This window comes from Neovison vison, chromosome 5, assembly GCF_020171115.1.
Source record: "Neovison vison isolate M4711 chromosome 5, ASM_NN_V1, whole genome shotgun sequence".
Classification (NCBI taxonomy): Eukaryota; Metazoa; Chordata; class Mammalia; order Carnivora; family Mustelidae; genus Neogale; species Neogale vison.
The window spans coordinates 166,996,286-167,020,418 of NC_058095.1; the positions used below are offsets into that span (position 1 = coordinate 166,996,286).

Consider the following 24,133-nt stretch of genomic DNA (forward strand, 5'->3'; position numbering starts at 1 on the left):
TTTAGACCGGGTGCTTCCTACAGCAAGGGTCTGGAATGAGCAGATTTGCCGTTATCAATCTGCTCAACTAATCCCTTTAATTATTGTATTACTTATTTTATGTTTAACTCCTGAACCAGCTGGGTCCAAGTTGTAACACATGCTAAAAATCATTCACCCCATGTCTGGGTATACAGTAGACACATAATTCATGGTAACTGAATAATAAGCATAGTTCCTCTCAGAAAGTTCTATGTTTAAAATAAAAATAAAGAGTTTTAAAAGGAAACCATTCTTTTTGTTGTTGTTGTTGTTGAAGATTTTATTTATTTATTTGAGAGAGAGAGCAAGCAAGAGAGGGAACGCAAGCAGGGGGAGTGGGAGGGGGAGAAGCAGGCTCCCCGCTGAGCAGGGCGCCCGATGCCCAGGACCCCGGGATCATGACCTGAGCCAAAGGCGGACGCTTAACCACTGGGCCACCCAGGCGCCCCGATAGCTAACTTTTTAAAACGATAGGCAGGATATTCTCAGGTTTCTAATAGACAAAAGGTATCAGAGAGAACACAGACGGAGATCGGAACATGTATGTGAGCCTAATTTATGATAAAGATGGCGTTTTAGTTCACGGAGGAAAAGGTGGTATATTTAGTAAGTGGAGTTGGCTTAATTGGCGGTCTTGAAAAAAATGACACCCTAACTCCCAGCATAGAAAATAAATTCTGAATGGATTGATGGTGACGACATGTGAAAACAGGAGCATCTCGGAGACTGAGTGGGGCCGGAGACACCAAGTGACGAACAGCTGGAAGGAAGCGTCTGGGCTCCTGCCTGTGACCCACCCGTGGGTGGCCCGGCCGGCGCGCTCCCCTGGGACAAACCAGCCACCGGACGCACAGGGTCCGTGAGGCGGGAGCGCAGCCCCACGTCCGGGACCCGTGCTGGGACCCCGTGTGCAGGTGCGTGTCGCGAGCCGGCCGCGGGGTGCGGGCCCTCAGCTCTGGGGGCGGCCCTGCTCTCCTCCCACCGGAGAGGCGGAAGCCGGAGCCTGGGGCGCTGTGGGTGCCCGGGCCACCCGGCTGACCCCAGGCTGTCTCCTGACAGCAGGTGGGTGGACCCGTCCTCTCGGTGCTGCCCGTGGACACGGCGTCATTCCCAAAAAGGACGGAGACAATTCCACAGGTGCCAGATTTACACGGGGCGAGGGGAGGGAGCTTGGTGCTTCCGCCAACAGCTCAGAACCACCCCTCCCGTGCACACACCCGCCGCACGACTGTGCGATCGCAGAGAACGCTCTGGAAGCCGTTGAGCCAAATGGTCAGCTCAGCACGTGAAGGGAGGGAAAGACAACTCACGGTTTCTCTGTACGCTTTTGTCTCATGGCTACCGTGGACACTTCCTTTGTCATTAGAAATGTTTAAGGACAGAAAAAGGATCGTTTCGGGGCGCCTGGGTGGCTCTGTCATTGAGTCTGGCTTTAGCTCGGGTCGGGATGCCGGGGTCCTGGGACCGAGCCCCGCATCGGGCTCCCTGCTCAGCGAGGAGCCTGCTGCCTGCCCCCGCCACCCCGCCGCTGCTGCTCTGCCTGCCTGTGATCTCATTTGTCTCTCTGTCAAATGAATGAATGAATGAATAAATAAATAAATAAATAAATCTTTTTTTTTTTTTAAAGATTTTATTTATTTATTTGACAGAGATCACAAGTAGGCAGAGAGGCAGGCAGAGAGAGAGGAAGGGAAGCAGGCTCCCCGCTGAGCAAAGAGCCCGATGTGGGACTCGATCCCAGGACCCTGGGATCATGACCTGAGCCGAAGGCAGCGGCTTAACCCACTGAGCCACCCAGGCGCCCCATGAATGAATCTTTTAAAAATCTGCTAGAAATCAAGGATGACACTCACAGCAAACACGGCGGCTGGAATTCCCGGCACTTGTGTCCGGCTCCCAGTTGTTTCTTTAAAGACAGAGAGAGGGAGAGAGAGAGAGAGTGAGATTTCTTAGACAGAGGGAGGAGGGGGGGGCAGAGGGCAAGGGAGAGCTTTAAGCAGTCTCCCCACTGAGCACGGAGCTCACTACGGGGCTCCATCTCACCACCCCCAGATCATGAACTGAGCCACAACTGAGAGATGCTTAACCCCCGGTGGGCATCTCCGGTGAGCCCCGGGGTGCCCCAGGTCTCTGAGCTGTAATCACGTTTCCACACGCTGACTTACACACAAAGCACGCGTCTTGCCCTCTGACTTGAATGATTTTTCTAGTCTGAAGTCTGGCTTCACTAGTAATAAATCAGCGCTGAAATGTTCACATTTAGTCTTTAATCTTCTGCAATTCAAACTTCAACTATCCCCTCTTAACACACATGGTTACTTGATTCGAACTCCTGACTGCAGAGAAAGCTCTCTGGCCAAACCTGGGCCTGGCCCACATCCTCCGCCAGCTGCCTGGAGCGTGGCGCGGCGGTCACCATGAGTGCCAGCTCCATTCTGAGTCTCTGCCCTCTGCCAGCCTGCCCTTTACCCACAACTCTATCTTTAGCTCCTAGAATCTGAGGCTTTGGCTGGCCTGGGCAGTCTGCGTATTATTCAACGAAGGGCCAATTCACAATTTCCCATGAATCAAAATAAGTTGAATTCCTATAAAACCCCCAACCTTCATATCTCCCCTTGTGTCTAAGAAATGAAAAGTACTTTGGGCCACCAAGACCTTCTGTGGGCCTGACCCCGGCAGAACACTGAGGAAGGAGGCAGGCCCAGGGAGGCCAGGGTCGGGGGCCTAGGGGGCAGGGAAGAGCGAAGAGGCAGAGGTCAGGCCTGGAGGGGGAACAGGACACAGGCCATGAGGTCAGAAGGCAGAGAGCCCAGTCAGGACAGGTGGAGGCACAAGGGCAGAGAGCAGCCCAGATCGGGAATACAGGAGGCCACAAGCCACGTGTTAAAACAGAAAACGGCCCAGGACACCAGAGTCTCAGGGGAAGGAGGCAGTGCCACGCAGCCCCTCGGGCCCCGTGTGCGTCGAGTCTTCTCACACTGGCAGTCACACATGTGACATCTCATGTCCTTTTGGGGCTGTAATTCCACAAGTTTCACTTTCCACCCTCGTCAACTGCTCTAGGAATGTCCACATCTCACATCCTGGCGAAGTGAGCGAGTGTCCCCACGGGGCTGGGCCACCCCTGACCTGGACACTTCCTGTGTCTGGGCAGCGGCCTGGAGCCTGTCCAGGAGGTTCCTGCGGCAGCAGCTGCCCCTCGTGGACTCCATTCCCATTAGAGGACATCCTGCCCCCCCACCCAGCTGCAAGCCAGCCCCCCTGAGAAGCTGCAAGGCCCCAGGATGAGAGGAGAGAGGGCCCTGGAGGGCACAGGAGCCTCAACTCCTCCAGAAGGGCGCGCGCTGCCAGTGCTCTTCCCAGAGCAAGGCCGAGCACAAACCTCCCAGAAACAGGGACTCGGAGTGACGGCCCCGCGCCCGGCCAAACTGTCCTCCTCCCCGCGGTCACCTCAGACCGGACAGGAGCCTCTTGCCAACCCTCCGTTTCCCCATCGGCGACAGGGGTAACAGGGCCTCAGCATGTGTGGCGTGGTTCCTGGCCTCCCCACAGAGTGAAGACCCGCGCTGACCGTTCTGAAGCTTTTCATCCCGCCACACCCAACGCGAGGGTTTCAGCAGTTAACATCTGACCAGGGGCCGGTCACCGTCCCCACAGCAGGGCCTTCTGGGTCACCGGCCGAGGGCACAGTCAGAGGAGCCCCAGGGACGCGGGTCTGTCCGGACGCGGGCGCACTCAGGGGCCGCACTCCAGAGAGGGGCGTCAGTTCCCCCAACGACGACACTCCCTGCCCTTGAGGTTTATTACCGTCCCCCCGGCTCCCCACAGTAAATCATGACCTTCCCTGGAGAACCCGGTTCCCCGAATCACTGCGGCGTCTGCGCGGTGTATCACAGGGACGCACGGCGGGGTGACAGACAGCAGCACACGGGGGCCCCGACTCCAGCAGCAGCGAGGACAGGAGGCCACGGGGCTGCAGACGACGCAGGATGGCGTGAAGGTGGGGCCCGGCCAGCCCCCAGCTCGATGTGCTGACCACTTCCAAGGAGATCAAAATCGCAGCTTCCCGAGGGAAGCTTCTGAGAAACCACCGATTCGTCCAGTCAGACAAGAGGCCACCCAGAGCCGGGCGGACAGGCGGGCTCCTGCAGCTTCGTCTCGGCCGCGGGACCCGCCAAGCCAGACCTGGGGCCCCGCAGTCCCCTCTGCAGAAAGCGGCTGTGCGCACCGCAGCGGCTCTGAGCACTGAAGCACCTTCTTCCTGCACGGCGTGGCCCCAGCTCCGTCCAGCGCTCCACTCGGGTCCCCCCCCGTCGACGGCAGAACCGCTCCCCGGCACCGGGAGCCCTGCCCACGGCTACACCCCACGGAGGCTCACATAACCCCGAACCGACGACAGCCCAGAAGACGATGGTAAACCCAAGTGACATTCCCGTCAACCTCCTCCCAGGCCACGTGATTTTTAAATTGTCCTCGTAACGCTGCCCTGAGGTGCTGTACACCCACCTGTGAACACACTGGACAGTCCCTTCCCAGCTTCTACAGCGGAGACTGGGGTGGCCCCACACACCTGCTTTAGGCCACGGGACTGTCGGCCCTGGGACCACCCAGCAACAGGTGCCCCGTAAATACAGCCGCGTCTTAGCCACACACACAGCACAGCGCCGGGGCCGTCTCGCCCCAGAAAGGAAGAGTGGGTGTTACCCACAAAAAGGCACCTGATGTAGCATTACAACTTTTCATACTCTAACTTTGCTCTTCTACACCCCCCAAATCTTCTCCCGTGAAAATGTTTACTTCTGTAAACAAACAAGACATCCGAAAGATACAGAGTGAGCAGCTGCTGGAAACCCTAGGAGACCAGAGACCCTGGGAGCAGATGCAGAGACGTGGGCACCGTCCTCCGGCGTCGGGGTACCACGGCACACCCTGAGCGTCACACAGAAGGCTGGCAGCATGTCCGCGGTGACATGTCCCTGGGCCACAGCGCCCAGCTGGCAGCCTCATGGCACAGGGACACGCTCCACTGAGAGCTGACAGGCTGGACCCTGGCTCCTGCTTGTGTGGGGACTGGGAATCACCCTGAAAGGCCGACTGGCCAGTGGGACTGACCCTGGACGGAGGCTGCACCAACACGCTCCCCCCGTGAGGCCCCAGCAAAGTGGCTGCCCAGCCCCATCATCACTCAGGGCGGCCCGAGGAAAACACTCAAACTGTAGTTCAGATCGGCAAATTGTTGATGCCTCGAGTGAGCTGTGACTTCGGGGAGAAAGCATCGCGTCCCACCCCCACACAAAGGGCCGCCACCCAGCAGCTCCCCTGGAGAGGCCCACTACGTTGAATGACATTCCCGACAACCTTCCTTTCCAAAATAGCCTCCAACCACAGAAGTTGCTCAAAAACCCTCAAACCTGACAGCAGAGGATGTACAACCCCTCTCCATGGTCAGTAATTAGGGCTCTCCCCAGGTGTCATGTGAGCACGACCCGTCCTGCTCGGGGCGCAGCTGACCCAGGCTGAGGCTGTGGGAGCCGTGGCAGGAACTCAGAATAGAACACGGCCAGCTTCAGAGACCTTCTGTTCCTGCTGTGGTGGGAGGCGCACATTTCCCCCCACGCCGCAATTCCAGAGAATGGGATGCAGGTGTTACTGGAAGAAACAGAAGCAAAAATCAAAATAAGCCCCTTCATGGGGCCGGTGCATGGCATGGCCCTAACCTCTTCCCTCAGCCCTGGCCGCACGTGCCCCACAAGCCCCCAGTCTGGGCACACTGCACAGTCTGCACCGGACAGGACACCGCGTCATCACACTGGCAAGGGCCAGTGCAAACAGGGGAACAAAATAGTCCGTCTGTGTGAATGGGTGTCCACATAGCTCAGCACCGGGCGGGCTCCCGCAAAGCTCCTTCCCCGAGCTGCTGTCCGGGAGAACATGGTCCTGGCAGGCCCTCCACCAGGGGAAGTCAGGGCCTCTCCCCCAGAGCCCGAGCACCTTCCACAGGTGGCCATTTGGGAGGCATTGCTGGGTTCTCAGCTCAGCTGCAAGGACCAGGGGCTGTGCGGGACCCCCTGCAAACAAGGGTCTCCAGGCCCCGCCCAGAGTCCCCAGTTCGTGGGTCTGGGGTGGGGCCCAAACAGCCACTCAGCAAACCAGTCCCAGTGTGCTGGGGGCGCCCTGGTGAGAAGTCGGAGGAGGCTGTGGTCAGCGGGCCCCTCTTCTCCCACCTCCAGGGGGGCCAGCAGCCTCCCCCTCCCGCAGAGCTGAACCAGCTCAACCACAGGCTCCACAATCAGTGCGAATATTTCAAAAAGAAACCTCACTGGGAAGGAGACAGTTATCGCAGGGGGGGTGATGGGACGTGCGAAGGGCCAGGGCAGGGGGCCTGGGAGGACTGGGGGTGGGGAAGTCGGGGGGCTTGGCGGGGAGGCCTGGGGGCTGGCAGGGCCCATGAAGACAACAACAAGAGAGAGAGAGCCGGGACCCCCGGGGCCAGGTTGAGGGAGGGGGGAGGGGGGACTAGGGACTCAGGAGAGGGTCCTGGGACATCCCTGATGAGCAGGCGAGCAATGCTAATCCCAAAGACGTCTGCTTCTCCTGCTCTGCTGTCCTGGGAGGAGCGTGCTCAAGGAGGGGCTCACGGGCGGCACTTGGGGCACAGAGGTCCCCCTCGGCAGGGCCCCACCCCAGCACAACAGACATCCTAAACCAACAGGTGTGGCCCAGAGCCCCCCCATGGCCCCCCACACTCTCCGGGCAGGTCACGAGGTCACTCCGCACATGGCCCGTGGCTGCAGAATGGTGACACCTGAACACCGAGGGGTCCGGGCTAAGCCCACCCGGGAGCCAAGCTGCCTTCGAGAGGTGGCGGAAGAAGACGAACACTAACGAGGAGCCAGGACCCGGGGTCTGTCACCCGCATTTCAAGACTGTAGACGTTTCTGTTAGAGATTTGCACAACGTACTCCACAAACCGTGATCAGGCGTGTGCAGAGCGGGTGTGTGCGGGAGCCCGCTGGGCACCAAGCGAAGTCCACACGGCAAGCTCGCCTGTGCGGCTGAGAATGATTTCCTCCCATCCGCCTGCGAGCTCCCTATTCTGCATTTCCAGGGGTTTCCTTTCTTAGACTCAAGTCCAAACCAGACAGCGAAGGACACTGGGTCACCTGGGCCCTGCCTGCGCCGGGAGGGGGGTGGGGCTCATCACACAAGACCCCGGGGGCTTCTGGGGCCAGGACCCTCATTCCACGTTTGACAAAATGACATCTTATTTTGGCCAGTCTTTCAACTGCACAAGCCAGAATGAGTGCAACATTATCACGCATTTAATTTTACTTATAAAAGCAACTTGTTTTTCTTCATTCTTCCCTGAGCTTTGTTTACTCTTCTCCGTTAATAAAATGTGGGCAAGTTTTTAGTATAAACCTAAGAGTATGTAAACACGCCCTCCAAAACTTGTTTGGTGTTGACCCCCAGCAGCCCCATTTCCATATACAGGGAGAAGTCAGGCTCTCTAAATCGCCAGTGAAGCCCAGTGAGTCCCGGGGCAGGGAGAAGGCGGCTCGGGGGATGGGTTCCTCCCGCTCGGCCACCCGGTCCCGCACACAGAAGCCAGGCCTCCCCACCTGAAAACACCCTGCAGCCCACGAGGGCCTCCCTTGCCAGTGGGTCACCTGCACCTGCATCCCGAGACCCAGCATCTGTACCTCGTCGACTGCAAGAGAAGTCACGGTTGTCCTGGGCGTCTGTCCTAGGCGAGGTCAGCACGTGAGTGTGAGGCCTCGGTGACAAGCACCCACGTCAGGAGAAGGACAGCAGGCGCCATCAGGTCCCACCAGGACCCTGGGAGGCTGCTCGGCACACAAAAATGCTTGTTTTTCCGGGGTGGCTGCGGGGGGGCGGGTTGCCTGCAGGCCCTAAGTGCAGGCTCACCACACGATAACTTCCTGTAGTTTCCAAAAAAGTAAACTGATTCGTTAATGTACTTCCCACCATCAGGCCTGCGCCACAGAGATAAAACTGTGAAATGCTGCAGAAAGAAGCCACAGCATTCGATACAACATGCCGAAACCTCGAAGGCCACCAGAGCATCTAGTGCGCCAGCGCGGTCCACTGTTTTCACAGCTTCTTCCCTAACACGCACAGGCTTGGAGGAATTTTTTTTAACTGCACCAAACCTTTTAGAACTAGCCGAGCATCAGAAACACCTCCTGTGTCCTACTTGTACCGCATCCCAAGGGAACACACAGCCTCCAACTCCATTCCTCAGGGACAGCGTCCCTGCACACGACATTTATGTGTGACTGTGCTTCTTGGTTAATGGTTTACCTTTAAGTCCTAGGCAGCGTGCTTAAGGCAGAAACAGACGCGCTCTGTGAAGAGGACACACAGGCTCAGAAGCGTCTGCCGTGGGGCCGGAGACGTCCCTGGGACCCCAGCCTGATGGGATGAGTGCGGCCCAAGGCCTGGGACACAGGTCAATGCAGGTGAGCCCACCCCACCAGGAGCAGGGGGCCAGACCCCAGGTGCCACTAAACCCTGCCCTCCCAGCCCGGCTCCTGCACACAGCCACGTTCCCTCAGGGACTCCAGCCGGCCGTCCTGCTTTCAGCAGTTCGTGAAAATGCCAGTGGTTGCCCAGCCCAGCCCCAGGAGACCTTGGGCTCCTCCTCACAGTGAGGAAGAGCTGGACAACACAGGGACAGGCTTGTGCAGGGGAGGCGCAGGCAGGCCCCAAATCACCACCGTGCCGCTCAACCCACTTAAGAACCCAATGAAGCCTACTGTTACCCTCACTTTACAGACACAGAGAGGCTAAGTGACTTGGCCAAAGTTCGCACAGCAGGGAAGGTGCAGAGCCAGGAATGTCACCATCTCAGCCCCAGGGCACTGCCCTTGTTGCTCACCGACCAGACCCTTGGGCTGTATTAGTTTGGTCCACACTGCGGTGGGGGGCGGGGGTCTTTCCGTGAAGTGAGCATGAGAGTCTACTTCCTGCCCTCAGATGTGACTCACAGCCCTTCAAGGCCATATTGCGGAGAGAAGCACGGAGAGCTAGTCAGACGCACCCTCCTTGGTGCTCAGGGTGCCCTAAGCTCTCCCACCCGGTGTGGACATTCTCAGAGTGGGCTCCCTGGGCTGTCAGGTGCGCAGCTGGGAGCCACCCTTCCCCTCCCAGCTGTGACAAACAAAAACATCTCCAAACATGCCCAAACATCCCCGGAATAAAACCACGGTGTTAAAGAAACGTTGTGCGTCTGGATACACTCACTCCCAGGTGAGCAGCCGTCCGTGAGCCTGGGACGGGTCCCACGGAGTGAGGGGTGAAGACAGCGGTGTGCCCGTCCACGGGGCCAGTGCTGCTCTCTCACGGAAGGAACAAGGTTCACAAGTCGCCCAAGAATAGTGTCAGGAAAATTCACAGGGCCGCTCCCTCCCCCGGTTTTCCATTCCCTTCACAGGATCGAGGACTTGAGTACTGCTGAGCAAAAGCCCGGGAAGCTGGGGGGCTGGGGAACCAGGGAGACAGCACTGGGCCTCCCCACTACGCTGTCACTCTCGGCAAGGGGCCAAGACTCTTGGGAAACCCTAGGACCAGGAGGACCTCCCAGAAGGGGGCGAGCCTTGCTGTTCCCCCACTTCCCCAGTCAGAGCCTTGTTTCTGAAGCACCTGGAATGTCTGTCTCACTCTCCCTGCCTCGCCCTCCCACTAAGGGCCCTGTGAACCACAGACGACTCTGGAGAGGAAAAAGGCACAGAGGACCAAAACCCGGGTCTGGGCACCGCCTGTGGCCGTGGCTCTCGGCTGTGCCATGCTGCCCTCCCCCATCCCGCAGGCCCTACTGTAGCCGAAGGTGGTCTGCAAGTCCGAAACGCACATGTGTAAATATGAATGTGCAAAACAGTGTCCGATCCGGCCTCCTAGTCCGTCTCCAGACCCGGTCCCTCGCCTCCCTGCTCCCAGTGTCCCAGAGCGACCCTCGCCATCCCAAGGAGCCTGAGAAGCTGCTGATGTCAGACAGACTGCTGTCACCTGCCGCCAAGGAAGGGGAAGCAAATCTTCAGAGCTGGCAACTGTGGGGGAAATTGCACTTTCCAACAGGTAAGATCTCAGAATAGGTAAAACATGGAGTTGATTTTTAATTTATTTTTAAAGATGAAAGGAAGTGTTCTTCTCATACGTGGGGACCAGTGTGCACAGTTAAAACTGACCTCCACTGGTCTGGGCATCCCGAGAGGGCAGGAGGAGCTGCTCAGACCCATCCTGGTCTCCTCAGCACAAAGGAAATCTCGCCTCCCCAAAACTGGAACGGTCCTGTTATCACTATCCCCATAAATACAGCACTATGTCTTACCCTTCAGGCCGTACAAACCCAGAAATCGAGGCCCGTGTTTTTTCCATGTCCCGACACAGGCGCCGTGCACCGGCCCCACAGCCCCATACGAAGCATCCAGTGGGCCAGAAGCCATCAGAACCACCAGACCCCTGCGCCGACTTCCTCAACAGCTGCCCCGTACGACTCTGAATCGCCACCCAAGCCACCTACGAGCGCTGTGCAGCAGGAGAAAATCTGAAAACTAGCTTTTCCCCAACTAGCATTAGTGATTAACACATCAAGGCAAAGCTCCTCCACGGCCTGTGGTGACCCGAAAAGCCTTCGGTCTTACACCCACTTGTGGACGCCACCCCTCGTGGCCTGCCCCGGCCCGACACGGACACTCAGCACGGCCCGCCACGCCCCGCAGCAGCGCCCACCCCCGGGCACAGGAGACTTCCCGAGGACCCTGAACTCTTTATCCGAAGAGGCCATCACCGCTTTCGGCCACGGCAGGAGGGAGTTCCGCGCAGCTCCCGGAGCGAGGCCGAGCTGCGGAAACCCCGCGGCTGAAGGCCAACAGGCACCTCGTGCTTACGCCGGCGCCCCTCGGGCCGCAGCACCCACGGCCCTCCTGCGGGTGCCCACGGGGAGGCCGCCGCAGGCTGGGGAAGGAGCGCGGCAGCGGCGCGTCCCCAAGGAGAGAGGCCGAATTTAAGCGCCCCTAATTGCAGGGAAGGACGGCCGGGTGAACCGGCAGGAAGCGTCCGGCTCCTGGGACCCCTGCGCCTGCCCCTCCGGCTTCCTCCTGACCAGCCCCTCTGCTCCTGTGACTCACGGCTCCGCCGGTCCAGGAGGACAGGAAAGGGGTTCCCTGAAGGGATCACTGGAAAACACTTTAGGAAACAATAACAAATAGAAAATCAAGATACTGAGCAAAAACATAACGACAAGTGGTTTTTTTCTTTCCACGTGACCCTTTATTTCGAGTCAGGATGCGCATAAACACACTCTTGGGTCCAAATGCTGAGAAACTCTTTCTGCAAATACTCGTCGCAGGCGGCGCAGAGCAGGAAGTGATGGAGAGAGAAAGGAATGCGGCGGATCCCAGATGGACGGAGCCAGCTGGGGGCTCAGGAAGCCCAGTGAGGTCTCCTCACCATCCCCTCCCACGACTGCTCAAGGAGTCACCCTCTGCAGCAGACCCAGCTCGGGGGAAACGCGAAATCGTCACTCTGGTCAGGCTTCGCCTCTTCCAGACGTGTGCACTGGCTGCCGCTCGGGAGGGGTGAGCAGAGGCTCTCCCAGCAGCCTGGCTCCAGGTGTGCCCCCACGAACCCGGAGGGGCACAAGAGCCCGTGCGTGCACCTGCCCCAGGCGAGCACACGGAAGGAACTTCTCCTCCAAACCTACAGAACTGCCCAAGGATCGCCTTCTCCCCGGCGCCACCAGACGCCCCGCGGGGCGCAGCTCACCGTCTGTGGCCCCGGGACCAACGCCAGCAGCGGCCCCTTCTCCTGTCTCCCAAAGTGACATCCGTCCTGCTCATTCCACTGTACCCTCCCGAGTGGCTCTGCCCAGCCAGCGTCCCCGGAGCCTGTCAGATGGGGAGGCCCGAGGGCAGCCAGCTGATAAACAGGCCCAGTCTGTTCCCTGAGAAGCAAAAGCCTTCTGATTCAAATACAAGAAATTAAAGACTCAAAAGCAACTGCAGAAAAACTTTCAAGCCATAGAAAGTGGAAAGGTAGGGGTCCAAGCACAGAGACCCCGGGTGCCCCCAGAACTCACCCACAGCCCACTGGGAGCAGCTCACGGGGCCATGGGACTCGCTGCAGCGCATCTGTGGCCTCTACCATGTTCAACAGAAGAAAAAAGACAGGACTGCTTGAGAGACAGGAGCTCCTCTCCAATGCCACGCTGCCCACCACGCCCTGTGCGGCCAGGCCGCGGTGCCACAGATCTCAGCAGGGGACAGAGCCGTCACGAGGGCTGTGAGCCTCCCTTATGTCCCCAGCTTCCCACCACACCGGGCACACGGTGTCAGGCACCTCTACCCCGAGACAGGCCACAGGGCCCCATGTGTGTGTGTGTGAGTGGTATGTGCCCATGTGTGCCCGTGTGTATATGTGTGTGTGTGTGTGGTGCGCCATGTGTGTACATCGGTGCATCTGTGTGTGCACTTATGAGTGTATTCTGTGTGTATGCATATGTATAGAGTGTGCCTATGTATACACACGTGTGCACCTGTGTTCCGTGCATGTGTGTGAGTATAGTGTGCCGTGCATACACATGTGCACCTGTGTGTGCTGTGTGCGTATGCAGTGCCCATGTGTATGCACGTGTGCATGTATGTGTGGTGTGCCCATGTGTCTACATGTGTGCATCTGTGTGTGTTCTATGCACACTTGTGTGTGTTCTGTAGGGTGCCCGTGTGTCTACATGTGTGCGTACGTGTGTGTATTCTGTGCACATGTGTGTGCACACACAAAACCATGTTCCAACAGGAGGCGGCCGCATAGGAAAGTACAGATGGATGATTGCCTCCCTCAGTTAAACCTCCTCCCCATGGGATGCAGCCGTGAGGAAAGTTCCAGAACACCTGTGTAAGTCTGACCAACTCCTGGACATACTGCATGTTGGTGCTAAGGATCTCCCATGTAAACATCGTACAGGCAGAGTTAACTGCCCTTGAAACTCACCCCTTGTAAAGTAATAAAACAGCTAATTATTGTTCCTAAGTTAAAAAGTACTCATGGGGGGACACATGGGTGGCTCAGTCATTAAGCATCAGCCTTTGGCTCAGGTCCTGAGCCCAGGGTCCTGGGATCAAGCCCCACATCAGGCTCCCTATTCAGTGGGGAGCCTGCTTCTCCCTCTCCCTCTGCTGCTCCCCTTGCTCGTGCGTTTTCTCTCTGTGTGTCAAATAAATCGGTAAAATCTTAAAAAAACAAAAACAAAAACAAAAAACTATGCCTGGCAGTCAGCCCCAGGACAGACCAGCAGGGCCTCATGAGTAAACAGGGCTTGCCAGCCTCAGCCCCACATGGTCTGGAATTCCCCAGTGGGACCCTCACCCCAAAGACCATGGGAAAACCAGCCGGGTCACAGCACATACCCCAGACCTCAAAACAAATAGAGGGCTTGGCCAGGTCCCCTAGAGTCTTCACAGTGATGGGTTTTCCAGAACCAACTCATATTGCTGGATCTCCGTCTGACCCCAGACTTGGAAAGCCCCAGTTTAGCTGGGCCAAAATAAGCAGGTGCCCCGAGGCTTAGGGGCCTGGGGCTGACCTACCCTCTGAAGCGTCCGAGTTTAACCGTCCCACTCGACCCATCTTCCACCTGCCGCAAAGCCATGCCTTCTCTGCCGGCCTCGCCCAGAGAGCTTTCCCTGCACTAGGTAAGGTCGGCACCTGGGGGGAGGGGGGGAGTGGGAGCACCCGGCCAGGAGGAGGGATGATCAGACAGAAGCCGGAGGGCGGGAGTCAGGGAGAAGAAGGGCTGCCCACGGGGACACTCCCTTCTGAAGCAGGTCTCAGGTGCTCCAGGCAGCTCAAGACCCGACTCAGCAGGGAAGTGGGTCAGCAGGCTCTGAGCCCCCGGCTAGCCACACGTTCACGCGACGGGCTCACTCTGCTGAGTAAGTCCCCTCGGTGCTCATTTAAGGGTTCGCTAAAGAGGAAGGCATGGGTGGGAAAGCAGCTATCTCCCGTCTGAGGAAGTGATTGGGTGCCACACCCAAGGAGGCGGTTCCACCCGAACCACAAAAGTGCTGGGTCTTGGATGTGGCACGTCCGTCACGACCCAACTGGGCAGCCACAGGCTCTCCCGCTAAATGTGCTTTGGGAAAAGTCACCAGCTTCTCCGAGCCTCAGAGGTGGGAGCTGGTTCGAGTACCTGTCCTGTGCACTGCACAGAGTCGTTAGAAGATCGAACAGTGTGTTTGCAGCTCCCTAACCAGTGACCAATCCGGTGGAGTGAAAACAGACAAAATCAAACAGACCTTCTGCTCTTGTACCTCCCAGAAGTGGATTCAGGACTGAAAACAGAAACCACAAGAGCTAAAAAAGGAAAACGAATCAGACGAAAGGAAACATACAACAAAGCCACAGAGAGCTCAAGGCACACCTCACAGTCCTCACCCACTTTTACTGGGATGGACAGGACGAGAAAGGAAGAATCAGCCCTGACCCAGCCAGCACACGAGACAACTGGCCCACACAGAGGGCACACCTAACTGGGCCCACACTGGAACTCAGAAAATCGTGGCATCCCAAAAACAAAGCTCCAGAAAGAAATACACAGATGACGAGCACTCTCAACTCTGTTAACTGTCCCGAAGACTCCAGAAGCCGGACCCTATCCCAGGAGGCTGCTCACCCTAGGGACTGAGAAAGGGGGAAGATGGTTCTCAAGCAAAGCCTGGAGACTGGGTCCTGCTCCTGGTGCGAAGGGGGCCCCGGAGGCACCTGAAGCTGCAGAGGACACGGGGGCTTGCCGGCCGAGGGGCGAGCAGCCCAGCCACGGTCTCCAGGCCGAGTTACCCCTGAGTCTGAGAAGGATCTGGCCACTTCGCTTACCTTTGGTTTTATCCCACTGGCAACTGGGGGCCAACACAGAATAATGCTTCACATTATTCACGTGTTCCTGTTTCTTCCCAGGAACAGAAACAATGTGAAGAGGAAAAAATAGCCACGAGAGCCATTCCTTGACAGACGAAGGAGCGAAGGGTACTGTTCTGTTTCTCGAAAAAGTTCTGTTTTGCTGCGTAACTTGAGCACAGCCTCCAGCCTCCTTCAGAGGGGTGTGCTGCCCTCACCACGCGGTTCAGATGAGAGAAGCACCACGTGTGGTTCGTGTGTGAGACGCACCACGCGTGTGGTTCAGATGTGACATGCAGACTAACTGACCAGCCGTATCGGGATGCAGCCGTCCCCAGAGAGGGGTTAAGCTTACTGGAAAACTGAAACCAGGGGCACCATCCTGTCTCAGTCAGTTAAGCATCTTGATTTCCGCTCGGGTCATGATCTCAGGGTCGTGAGATCAAATCCTGGGTCAGGCTCCTCACTGGGCAAGGAGCCTGCTTCTCCCCCCCCCTCGCTCTGCCCCTCCCTGCCCACAGGCGCTGGTGCGCACACTCATGCGCTCTTTCTCTTTCTAAAAAAAAGAAAACTGAAGCCGGCAATGCGAAATTTCAGAACGGACAGACCCACAGCCCGGGGAGTGCAGCCCTGAGCAGAAACACACCTCGTCACACGAGGAATCACTCTCTTTGGCCCCACAGTCAGCCTGACGGCCCACCGCCCCTAGCAAAGACAAAACACACGCGCCAACCAGAAGCTGTCCAGACGCCGAGGCCCGCGTGGGCCCGACGGTCGACCCCAGGACCCTTGCGCGCGGCCGGGGCGCAGGCCGGGCGGCCGGAACCGGGGACGCTCCTCTCCTGACTTCGAAGGGCGGGAGCGGGACCCGGACTGTGCAGGAGCCCGAACGTGCTCACCGGCCGCCCCGCGCCCCCAGAACAGTACCGGCCGCCTGCCGGGGAGGACGCGGCCTCAAACTCCCGGCACCCGCGCCGGCTCTCCCCGTCGGAGCCACCCAGGACGCTCACCGCGGCCCCGCTCCCGGCGCTCCCACACCTGTCGGCAATCGAGGCCGATCGCGTTCCCTTTCTGGGCCTTTCCTCTCCGAAAGCTTATTCTTTCCACTTTTAAGGCTGTGATTTCCAGGCTCTTCATATGCCCGACTCCGTGCGTAATTCTACGTGTGCCTCACGGCGATGCCCGCCAGCAGCTCTGCTCCGCCGGCCTCCGCCGCGCTCCCCGGTCCGGCTGGCGGGCTGTGGGCGCTCCATGTCCGCGGCCGCGTGCGGCTCCGTTTGACTGTCTTTGAGGGGTGACCTTGGCTAGATTTCTCTGCGTTTTGTTTTTCTTTCTAGGCCTGCCCCGTGGAAGTCCCGCGTGTCCCCCAGGCCGGCCTGGCTCTGACTCTTCCTCTGGAAGCTGCACGGACTCCCACAGGCGGGAAGCCCCACGGTACAGCCACCCTTTCAGTCGCTGTTTACTTTGTCCACTCTTCACTGGTGTCCACTCGCCGGCAGGTCACCTCGTGTGCCAGATCACTCCCACACACCACTACCCGCTGCTTAGCGCACAGCAGTCGTCACGGGGCACGCCCCCCCAGTGCAGACACAGACCCCCTCTCCACCTCAGGGTGCGGAAGACCAGACCATCGGGGAAGACCCCTGCTCAAGCATGGTGGCCCCGCTCTGTTCTCGAGCCTCAGAGCTTGCAGGCGCAGCCGCCCCTGCGAGACAGGACATCAAGTCCCCACAAGGCTCACCCTGAGGCCGGAGGACCAGCCACGCCGGCCACCACACTGTGCCCCCAGGGGCATCTGTGCAGATCTACACCACACGCTGGCTCCCCCCTTCTCAAAAACTCAAGGCCGGCTCACAGCCCCTTTCTCCCAACACCTTTCCTGACCTCGCCCACGTGCAAACACACACCTGAAGTCCAGCTCTCTCTTAACTGCTGCGCCCGGCTACAGTGGGAACGCCACTTTGTCCCACGACTAACAGAACAGCCACAGACTGGCCTGGAAGTCACCCCTTCCTGCCTAAAGAAATGGAGCGGGCGTGCCCTTGCTCACACAGGCTTTCTAGCGCCACAGAAAAGGCCTTACTCTCCACTTGGACAGAGAAACTGAGGCAGACAGGGTTGAGAAGATTTGCCTCAAGTTGTAGAATCAGTGAGAAGGACCGTCTTGGGTCCGGGCCCCCAGGTGCTGTCGGTCACGCCCGCCTCTCCTCACAGGCTCCCGGGGGCTCCTGTCCCTCCCATGGCCTGACTGACGCTCTGCCTGAGCCTCGGACAGCAGGAACCCACCTCCAGGGTCACTAGGAGGGGGAGGTGCACTCACAGCCTCACTGGCAAGGGCAAACCTCAACTCCCGGGTGTTCGCAGCTACTGCTTCTGTTGGCTTCCAGCAAATACACCCGTCTCCTCTGCAAACATGACGAAAACGTGACAAGCCGATGCTCTGATTCCCCGATGCCTTCAGGGAGGCGTGACTGCCTATATGCTCAGAGGCCTCACTAGTTTCAGAGAAGCAAATCTGAACGCTCCTTCCAAACCTGACGTGCCACCCACGTGCGTCCGCCACAGGGATCCATGCGCTGCTCACCTGGCCACGCCTTTTCCCAAAGCGTAAGTGTTGCCAGTGGCCCTGCTCAACAAACCATCCCTGGATTTCTGTTCAGGACCACATCTCCGCAATTCCTCGCCTCTTCAACATCCGCCCCGGAAGCCCCAGGCAGGGACTACAAGGCTCAGGACAGCAAGGGCATGGCCCTGGGTCCCCAGCCCCAAGAGACAGTGGTCCCATTACCTCTTGGCCCCAGAAATCACCACTTCTCTCTTTCCCAGCCCTTCACCGAACCCCACCTTCGCTGTACCCCACCATTCAGATCCAGGGTCATACAGAAAGCCAGACCAGGATACGTGGCGAGAGCAAGACCATCAGCATCAGCGTAAAGCCCAGCTCCGCTTGTACAGGCTCAGTGACTCTGGGCAGGTAAACAAAGTCACGTGGGTCTCCCTTCCTCAACTTCAACATCGCAGACTCGTGACAACGTGCACGAAAATGACCTAACACCCGCAAACCAGATCCCGAGAGGCTGCAACTCTGCCCACACCACACACGGGCACAGCAAGCCCAGCCCTTCCCACGTAAAACCCAGAGACGCGAACTAAAATCACGCTTGGCCCCTAAGCCCGGCTGCTCCCCAGACATACCCCAGATCTGCACACTAGCCCTTGGGGGTTAAAAATAGCACAGGCAGCTAGCTGAGCTCGGTTAATAGAATATCCAGGTTAATTTTAGCATCAGAGTGCTCAGGGGAATACAGAATCCCTGATGCCAAGAGCCGTGTGTGGCCTGCCCCTTCTCCCACTGTCAGACACACACAATGAAGAAGCCAACACACTGATGTCTCTGCCTTATATTCACAAAGTGTTTTCTCTCATTGGGAAAACCACGTCTTCCTACCCCGTGAAGACCCTCCAATAACAATAACTGCTCTAACTTAGCAAGCAGGCCGCCACCGCCTCTGACCCTTACAGGACCCTGTGAGGAGCACAGGACGGCTGCCCATGTAGGAAATCTGGTGAAAGATCCCACGTTTAACAGAGCCCCTGTGGTCTGGGCCATCTCCACCACACCCCTCCAAAGCAGCCATCTAGCCAAGGGAGGTGCCGGCCAGAGACCCTCAGCCACCATTTCCTGCTCTCACCCCCCTCAGTTCCCTGCCGAGGGACCTCCCGTTCTGGTGGGATGGTGTTTGTGTCTGGCTGGAGGGAAGGCACAAGGCTGGGGCAGGCTCGCCTGGGCCCACAGCACCAACACCTGCAGGGCCCTGTTTTCGTGAATGGGAGGAGCTGTCAGTTCTGATGTGCCATCGGTCTTCTCGGCCGGACAAGCTGTAATCTTACAGAGCAGGAACGCTGAGAAGGTGCTCGGAGCCCAGCGGAGCCTCAGAGGCTCCATGGAGGTGGAGGGAGAAACAGGGAAGGGAGGGAGGGAATCCTGTGGCAAGGAATCAGGAATCCGGCGGAGCGGCCTCAACAGCACACACACGCCAACACACCAAGCCCATCCAAACCGGGCCCTCAAGCCTGATGATGAAACCATTAACAGGGGCTTTTCTCACTCTTGAGTTCAAGGATAGGATTTTTTTTTTTTTAGCTCAAGAGAAAGACCTTTGTATATCGCTCTTTATTGAACACTTTATGAGGATAAGATGATACTTTTAAAAACCAGAGGTAACTTTTATGGGAAAAGAACATACCCCGGGAAGCAAGGCTATACCACAATGCCTAAAGGGGCGTCGTGTCCAAAAGAACACAGAAGGGCTCTGGCTGTGGTCCCCGGCACACTCCCCACCCGCAGTCGGCAAGCTGCTTCCCCTCCGGCACCAAGGCCCTGACTCATGGAAAGTCAGAGAAGCAACTTCCTCAAAGTTACCACCTCAGAGGAAGTGCATTTGGCCTTAGCCCACAAGAGATACTAGTACAAAAACAGTAACAACTGTTCCCAAAGGTAGACAATGTTTTAGATTTTTAAGTGTGTGGAAGAACTACCCAAAACACCTGCAAGATTTCAGTGGAGAAAGCAACAGGTTCTTCAAGACAAGGACTCAAAACAGTTACAATAAAGATGCCTCAGTCTGATTTGGCTTTTGCAAAAGGTGGAAGGGCGAGAGAAAGGGGAGAGAAAGGAACAGATTCTTCCCATTGTCCCCAGCCTTCGCCTGCCAATGAGACAAGGACCACCACACAATCCAAAACTATTTAAGAATTAAAGGCCAAGGCCCTGATACCTAAAACACTCTTCATCCCCCCAAAAATGTTCTGCCTTTTTTCTTAGCAACAGGAGTAGTGACAGTGCTTACTGGTCTAACTTCAGGGAGAGTTTTTCTTTCTCTGTTTTCTGACAGCGAGGGGTGCGTATTAATGCAAGCCGGAACAATCCCGTCTTGTACACCCCCACCGGATGCAGCAGACAATTACTGCCTGCATTTTGCAAATGGAAAAATGAGGCTATGGACGGGGAGGCCACTTGCTCTGGGTCAGCTAGCCAGCCAAGAGCACACGGGCGTGCGGCCAGCTAGCCCGGAGACAAGGTTTGGAGATGAATGGACGGCCTGGCCAGTGTGTCCCCGAATGAGGAGAGGCCAGTGTGCATGTGACCATGCGTGTGTATGACTCATGCGTGTCTGCTCCTCTCCCAGATCAACTCGGGCGTTTCTCGTCATCTTGTGCCTTTAAGACCAGGGCATTCAGGCAAGTCAGAGGCAACACTGGCCACAACAGACAACCAAGGAGAGAAATCAAGAGCTCAGCACACCACCTTCCATGCCCAGAACCATCCCGATCCCATTCTATTAACAGGCTCTCCCTCGACTCAGATGAGACTAAGCCCCAACCCAGTGCACCCAGTTCACCCTCCGGGCTGCAGCCCAGCCTCGAACTCAGAAGCCCAAGCAGAGACCACCCAAACACAGAAGTATGCCCTGCCGTGCTGTGTGTAGCCCCTTGCTCTCTGACCGCCCCCCGATAAAAATGGGAGACACTGTATCTCCCTCTTACAGCTCAGCATTGTGCACTGTGATGAGGACCCTCAGAGGAGAGAGAGACAAGAGCTTCCTGGAGATGGAACGACACCCAGGGAGCTGGATGCTGGTGCTGTCCCTACTGCTACAGCCCGCAGATCTGGGGAAGGGGCTCCAAAGCTCCCAACAGCACCTTTTCCCCTTGGGGTTAGAGATGGCAGATGCTTCCATCACTGCACTACTCCAAAGCTGAGCTGGGTGGTTCTCTCCCTCACAGAAAGTGGAACACAAAACACAGAAAGCCTAACCAAGCGGTGTCTCCAAACCCTCTTCCTTCCACACAAGGCCCCTCTCTTTCAGATCCAGAACCCATCCACAGACAAGGCCAGTGGGGCTGCTCTCCCGCATCTCTGGGGATCTCCTCACTCCCCTGCTTCCTGTACTGTACCATTCTGGAAAGAAATGAACACTACTGTTCCAGAACTCTCCTGGAATTGAGTGTCAGAATGGCAGTGCCTGGCCTGAACCACAAGGTCCTCAGACCCACTCCTGCCTGCTGTACGCAGAAAGCCTGGCACACTCCTCCACAACCAGACCCCCACGCCAAGGTTCCCGTCCTGCTCCCTTGATCCAGGAAGCACCTGGAACCCTCGGGGGTGATGTCCCTCACACTCCCGGGCGCTGAGTGAGGGCTCTGAGCCGGAGGACATGGCAGAGGCAGTGTTCCTGCCCCCGCTTCAGCGGCTTGGCGGGTGGAATCTCTCAGTATGAAAGTGACAGCAGATTTCACCCAAGTGAACACGAGAAATCGGCTGCAGGCAGACTCGAGCCTGAAGATCTGCTACATCCAGTCCCGGGTGCTTCTCGGCCAAGTATCCACAGTGTCTCAGCGACGATCCCCGAACCAAAATAAAGCGGACAGGAAACGACACGCGGATTGGGGCGGCTGGAATTCCTCCGGCAGCATCAAATGTCATCAACAACGGACAGTCCCTGGGTGCCTGGCTCTGTTCCCAGCGGCCCCTTTTCACGTGGGGGAGAGCAGGGACCGCGGACGCGAGGGGACCCCGAGGCCGGGCAGCACTGCGGGTCCGCCGAAGGCTGTTCTCTCTCCCGGGACGTTTACCGCATCGCTGTGTGACAGTCACTCCGGACAAGGACCTCGTTTTTAGGAGGCAAAGCACTTGCCCACCGCCCTCCGGAGACCAACAGCGGCGGGCAGACGCGGGCCTCTCCGGACGGCCCCAGCAAGTGCGGACGAGCCTCCAGCCCGCCCCGGAACCCGCATTTCACGCCCTCCCCAGGCCCGGACGGCGACGCGGCCTGCACGGCGGGCGCCGGTGGCCCTGAGCCCCTCCGGCCGGGTCTCAGCGGAGGGGGCCGGGGCGCTCCCCGCCTCCCCGCGCGAGGAGCTGGGGCCGGGCGCGCAGCGCACATCCGCCGCGGGCCGCGCACGCACAGCCGCGAACACGCACAGCCGCCCCCGGGGCCGCGCGCCCCGCACCGCCCGCAGCCGGAGCCGGGCCCACGCCCCCGGGGCACGCGTGGAGGGAACCGTCCGGGGGCAGCCGCGGCGCGGAGACGCGACCCCGCGGTCCGCCCAGCCGCCCGCGGACACGCACGCCCGCAGGCTCCCGCCCCGCACCGCCGCGTCCCGCACCGCCCCGCACCGCCCCGCACCGCCCCGCACCCGCGTTCGCGCTGCCCGGCCCGCCGCCGGGGAGGGGGCGCGCGGCGCTCACCGATCTTGATCTTCACGCTCTGGAAGACCCGCAGCCCCTCCTCCTCCACCGCCATGCTGCGTCGCCCGCCCGGGAGCCCGCGGGCCTCGCCCGGATCCTCGCGCCGAGCCCCGCGGAGCAGCCGCAGCCCGAGCCGCGGCGCAGTCCCAGCGCTCTGCGCCAGACCCCGCGCGCCACCGCCGTCCCGCCCCGCCCACCGGCCTGCCCCGCCCCGCCCACCGGCCTGCCCCGGCTCCCCATTGGCCACGGCTCCCGAGAGGCGGGGCGCTACGGTTCCGCCCGCCTCGCGGCTCCAGCTGCCCGTTGGCTGAGGCCTAGGAGGCGGGAGCGAGACGGCTCCGCCCGCGGAACAGCGCCAGCTCCACATTGGCCGAGGCTCGGGGAGGGGCGGAGTCGGTCTCGGGAGGGCTCGGAAGGGACGGGCGGTGGGGGGATGCGGAATGGGGAAGAACGGCGCGGGGAGGCGAGAGAAGGGATGGAGAACCGGGTGCGGGGGAGGCCCGAGGACACGGGAGTGGGGGAACCGGGAGAGGGGATGGTGGGGACCTGGCTGGGGGTGGGGGTCGGGGGTGGGGGTGGGGGAGCCAGGAGGGGGGATGGGGGAAAGCGGGCGGGAGGGGCTCGGGATGGGGAGACCCCGGTGGGGGACCCGGTGGGGGGCGGGGCGGGGCGAGGAGGTGGAGGAGGTGGAGGAACCAGAAGCGGGAATGGAGGAAATGAGGGGGGAGGGGAGCGAAGATGGGGGGAACCCCGTGGGGCGAGGGGCCCAGGATAGAAGGAAGCCAAATGGGAGGGCTGGGGGGGTAGCGGGGCAGCGGAATGCAGTGGGACCGGGGCAGGGGCACGGGGGAAGGAGGGAGACCCGGAGGCTTGGAAGAGCGTCGTCTAGATTAATGTACCCAAAATCCTGAATCCCAGACATCCCTAGATCTTCAGGACCGGAGAGGCGTCCCACCTCTCGTGTTCCAGACAAATGCTCCCTCTGTGTTTGCTGGTGACTGCAGAGACCTGTGCAGGACGGTGGTGCGCCGGGGGCCTCCAGCCCCACACCTCCACCGCGTCACCATCTCCCCACTGGAGACGGGCCGGATCAGACAAAGGAAGAAGGTCTTGTCTGCAAAGGAGCCTCACAACCAAGGGGACGTGTGCGCAAAGGGCTGGAGGAAATAAACCCAAACCCAGATCCAGAGAACGTTGGATTTGGGCAGGGAGAACAAAAAGGTAGATCAGGTTAGGGGTCATTCAATTATGGGAGAGAATTTGGCACTTGGCAAGTACCCCCACGCCTCTGGCATGGCCTTCGGAAGCTCGGAACAAGTGATATCCCGCACTAAGTGGGGATGCCACGGTCGTGGCAGACAGCAGGTTAAAGCACTGCCATGCTCAGAGAAGCAGCTCGGGAGAGTAAATACACTCCTATGAGCGGGAAAGCTAGCTGCGAGCTAGGTCTCCTGGAAAGCCTGGAGGGCACTTCACGACAAAAGTGGTGAGGACTGAGTGAGAGTCTCCGCAGCAGGTGGCCATTGTGGGCCTGACCTGAGGGTACAGATGCCGGCACTGGGCTCGAGATAGCCATGCCGGTGATCAGATAGTGACATACTAGAGGCCAAGCAGTGAGGTTTCACCATCAGAAGCAAGCCAGGTGCTATCACGTACTGAGCCGCAGGACTGGAGGGGCAGCTGGGGCGCTGCGAACTGCACAGGGCCGCCGAGACGGTCCACCGGACATGCTGTCGGAAGCAAGGCAGTTGCCAGCCGGTAAGAGGTGGTTCCATCCGTACAGCCAAAAGCAATCAAAGACAGGTATCAGTAGCTGAAGAAATGTGCCCAATAAGACATCACAGTCCCTTGCCCAGTTTTCAGATGTGAGCCTGTTTTCATGCCCAGAGCCCACCAAGTGGGGGAGAGGAGCTGGCAACAGGTATGCATGGTGAGGGTTCCCCTAGG

General features: G+C 58.8%; 1 protein-coding gene across 2 annotated transcripts in view; it reads right to left on the minus strand.

Moving 5' to 3' along the window:
- Positions 1 to 22,289, minus strand: part of RASA3 (RAS p21 protein activator 3) — a 113,367-nt gene extending 91,078 nt beyond the window's left edge. Inside the window, exon 1 of one of the 2 annotated variants that reach the window (XM_044250171.1) lies at positions 22,187 to 22,289. In XM_044250171.1, coding sequence (XP_044106106.1) covers positions 22,187 to 22,241 — 55 coding nt within the window. In that variant the 5' untranslated portion in view covers positions 22,242 to 22,289. The remainder of the gene's footprint in view (positions 1 to 22,186) is intronic. The other variant, XM_044250173.1, reaches the window with a different exon arrangement.
- Between the last annotated feature and the right edge of the window lie 1,844 nt (positions 22,290 to 24,133).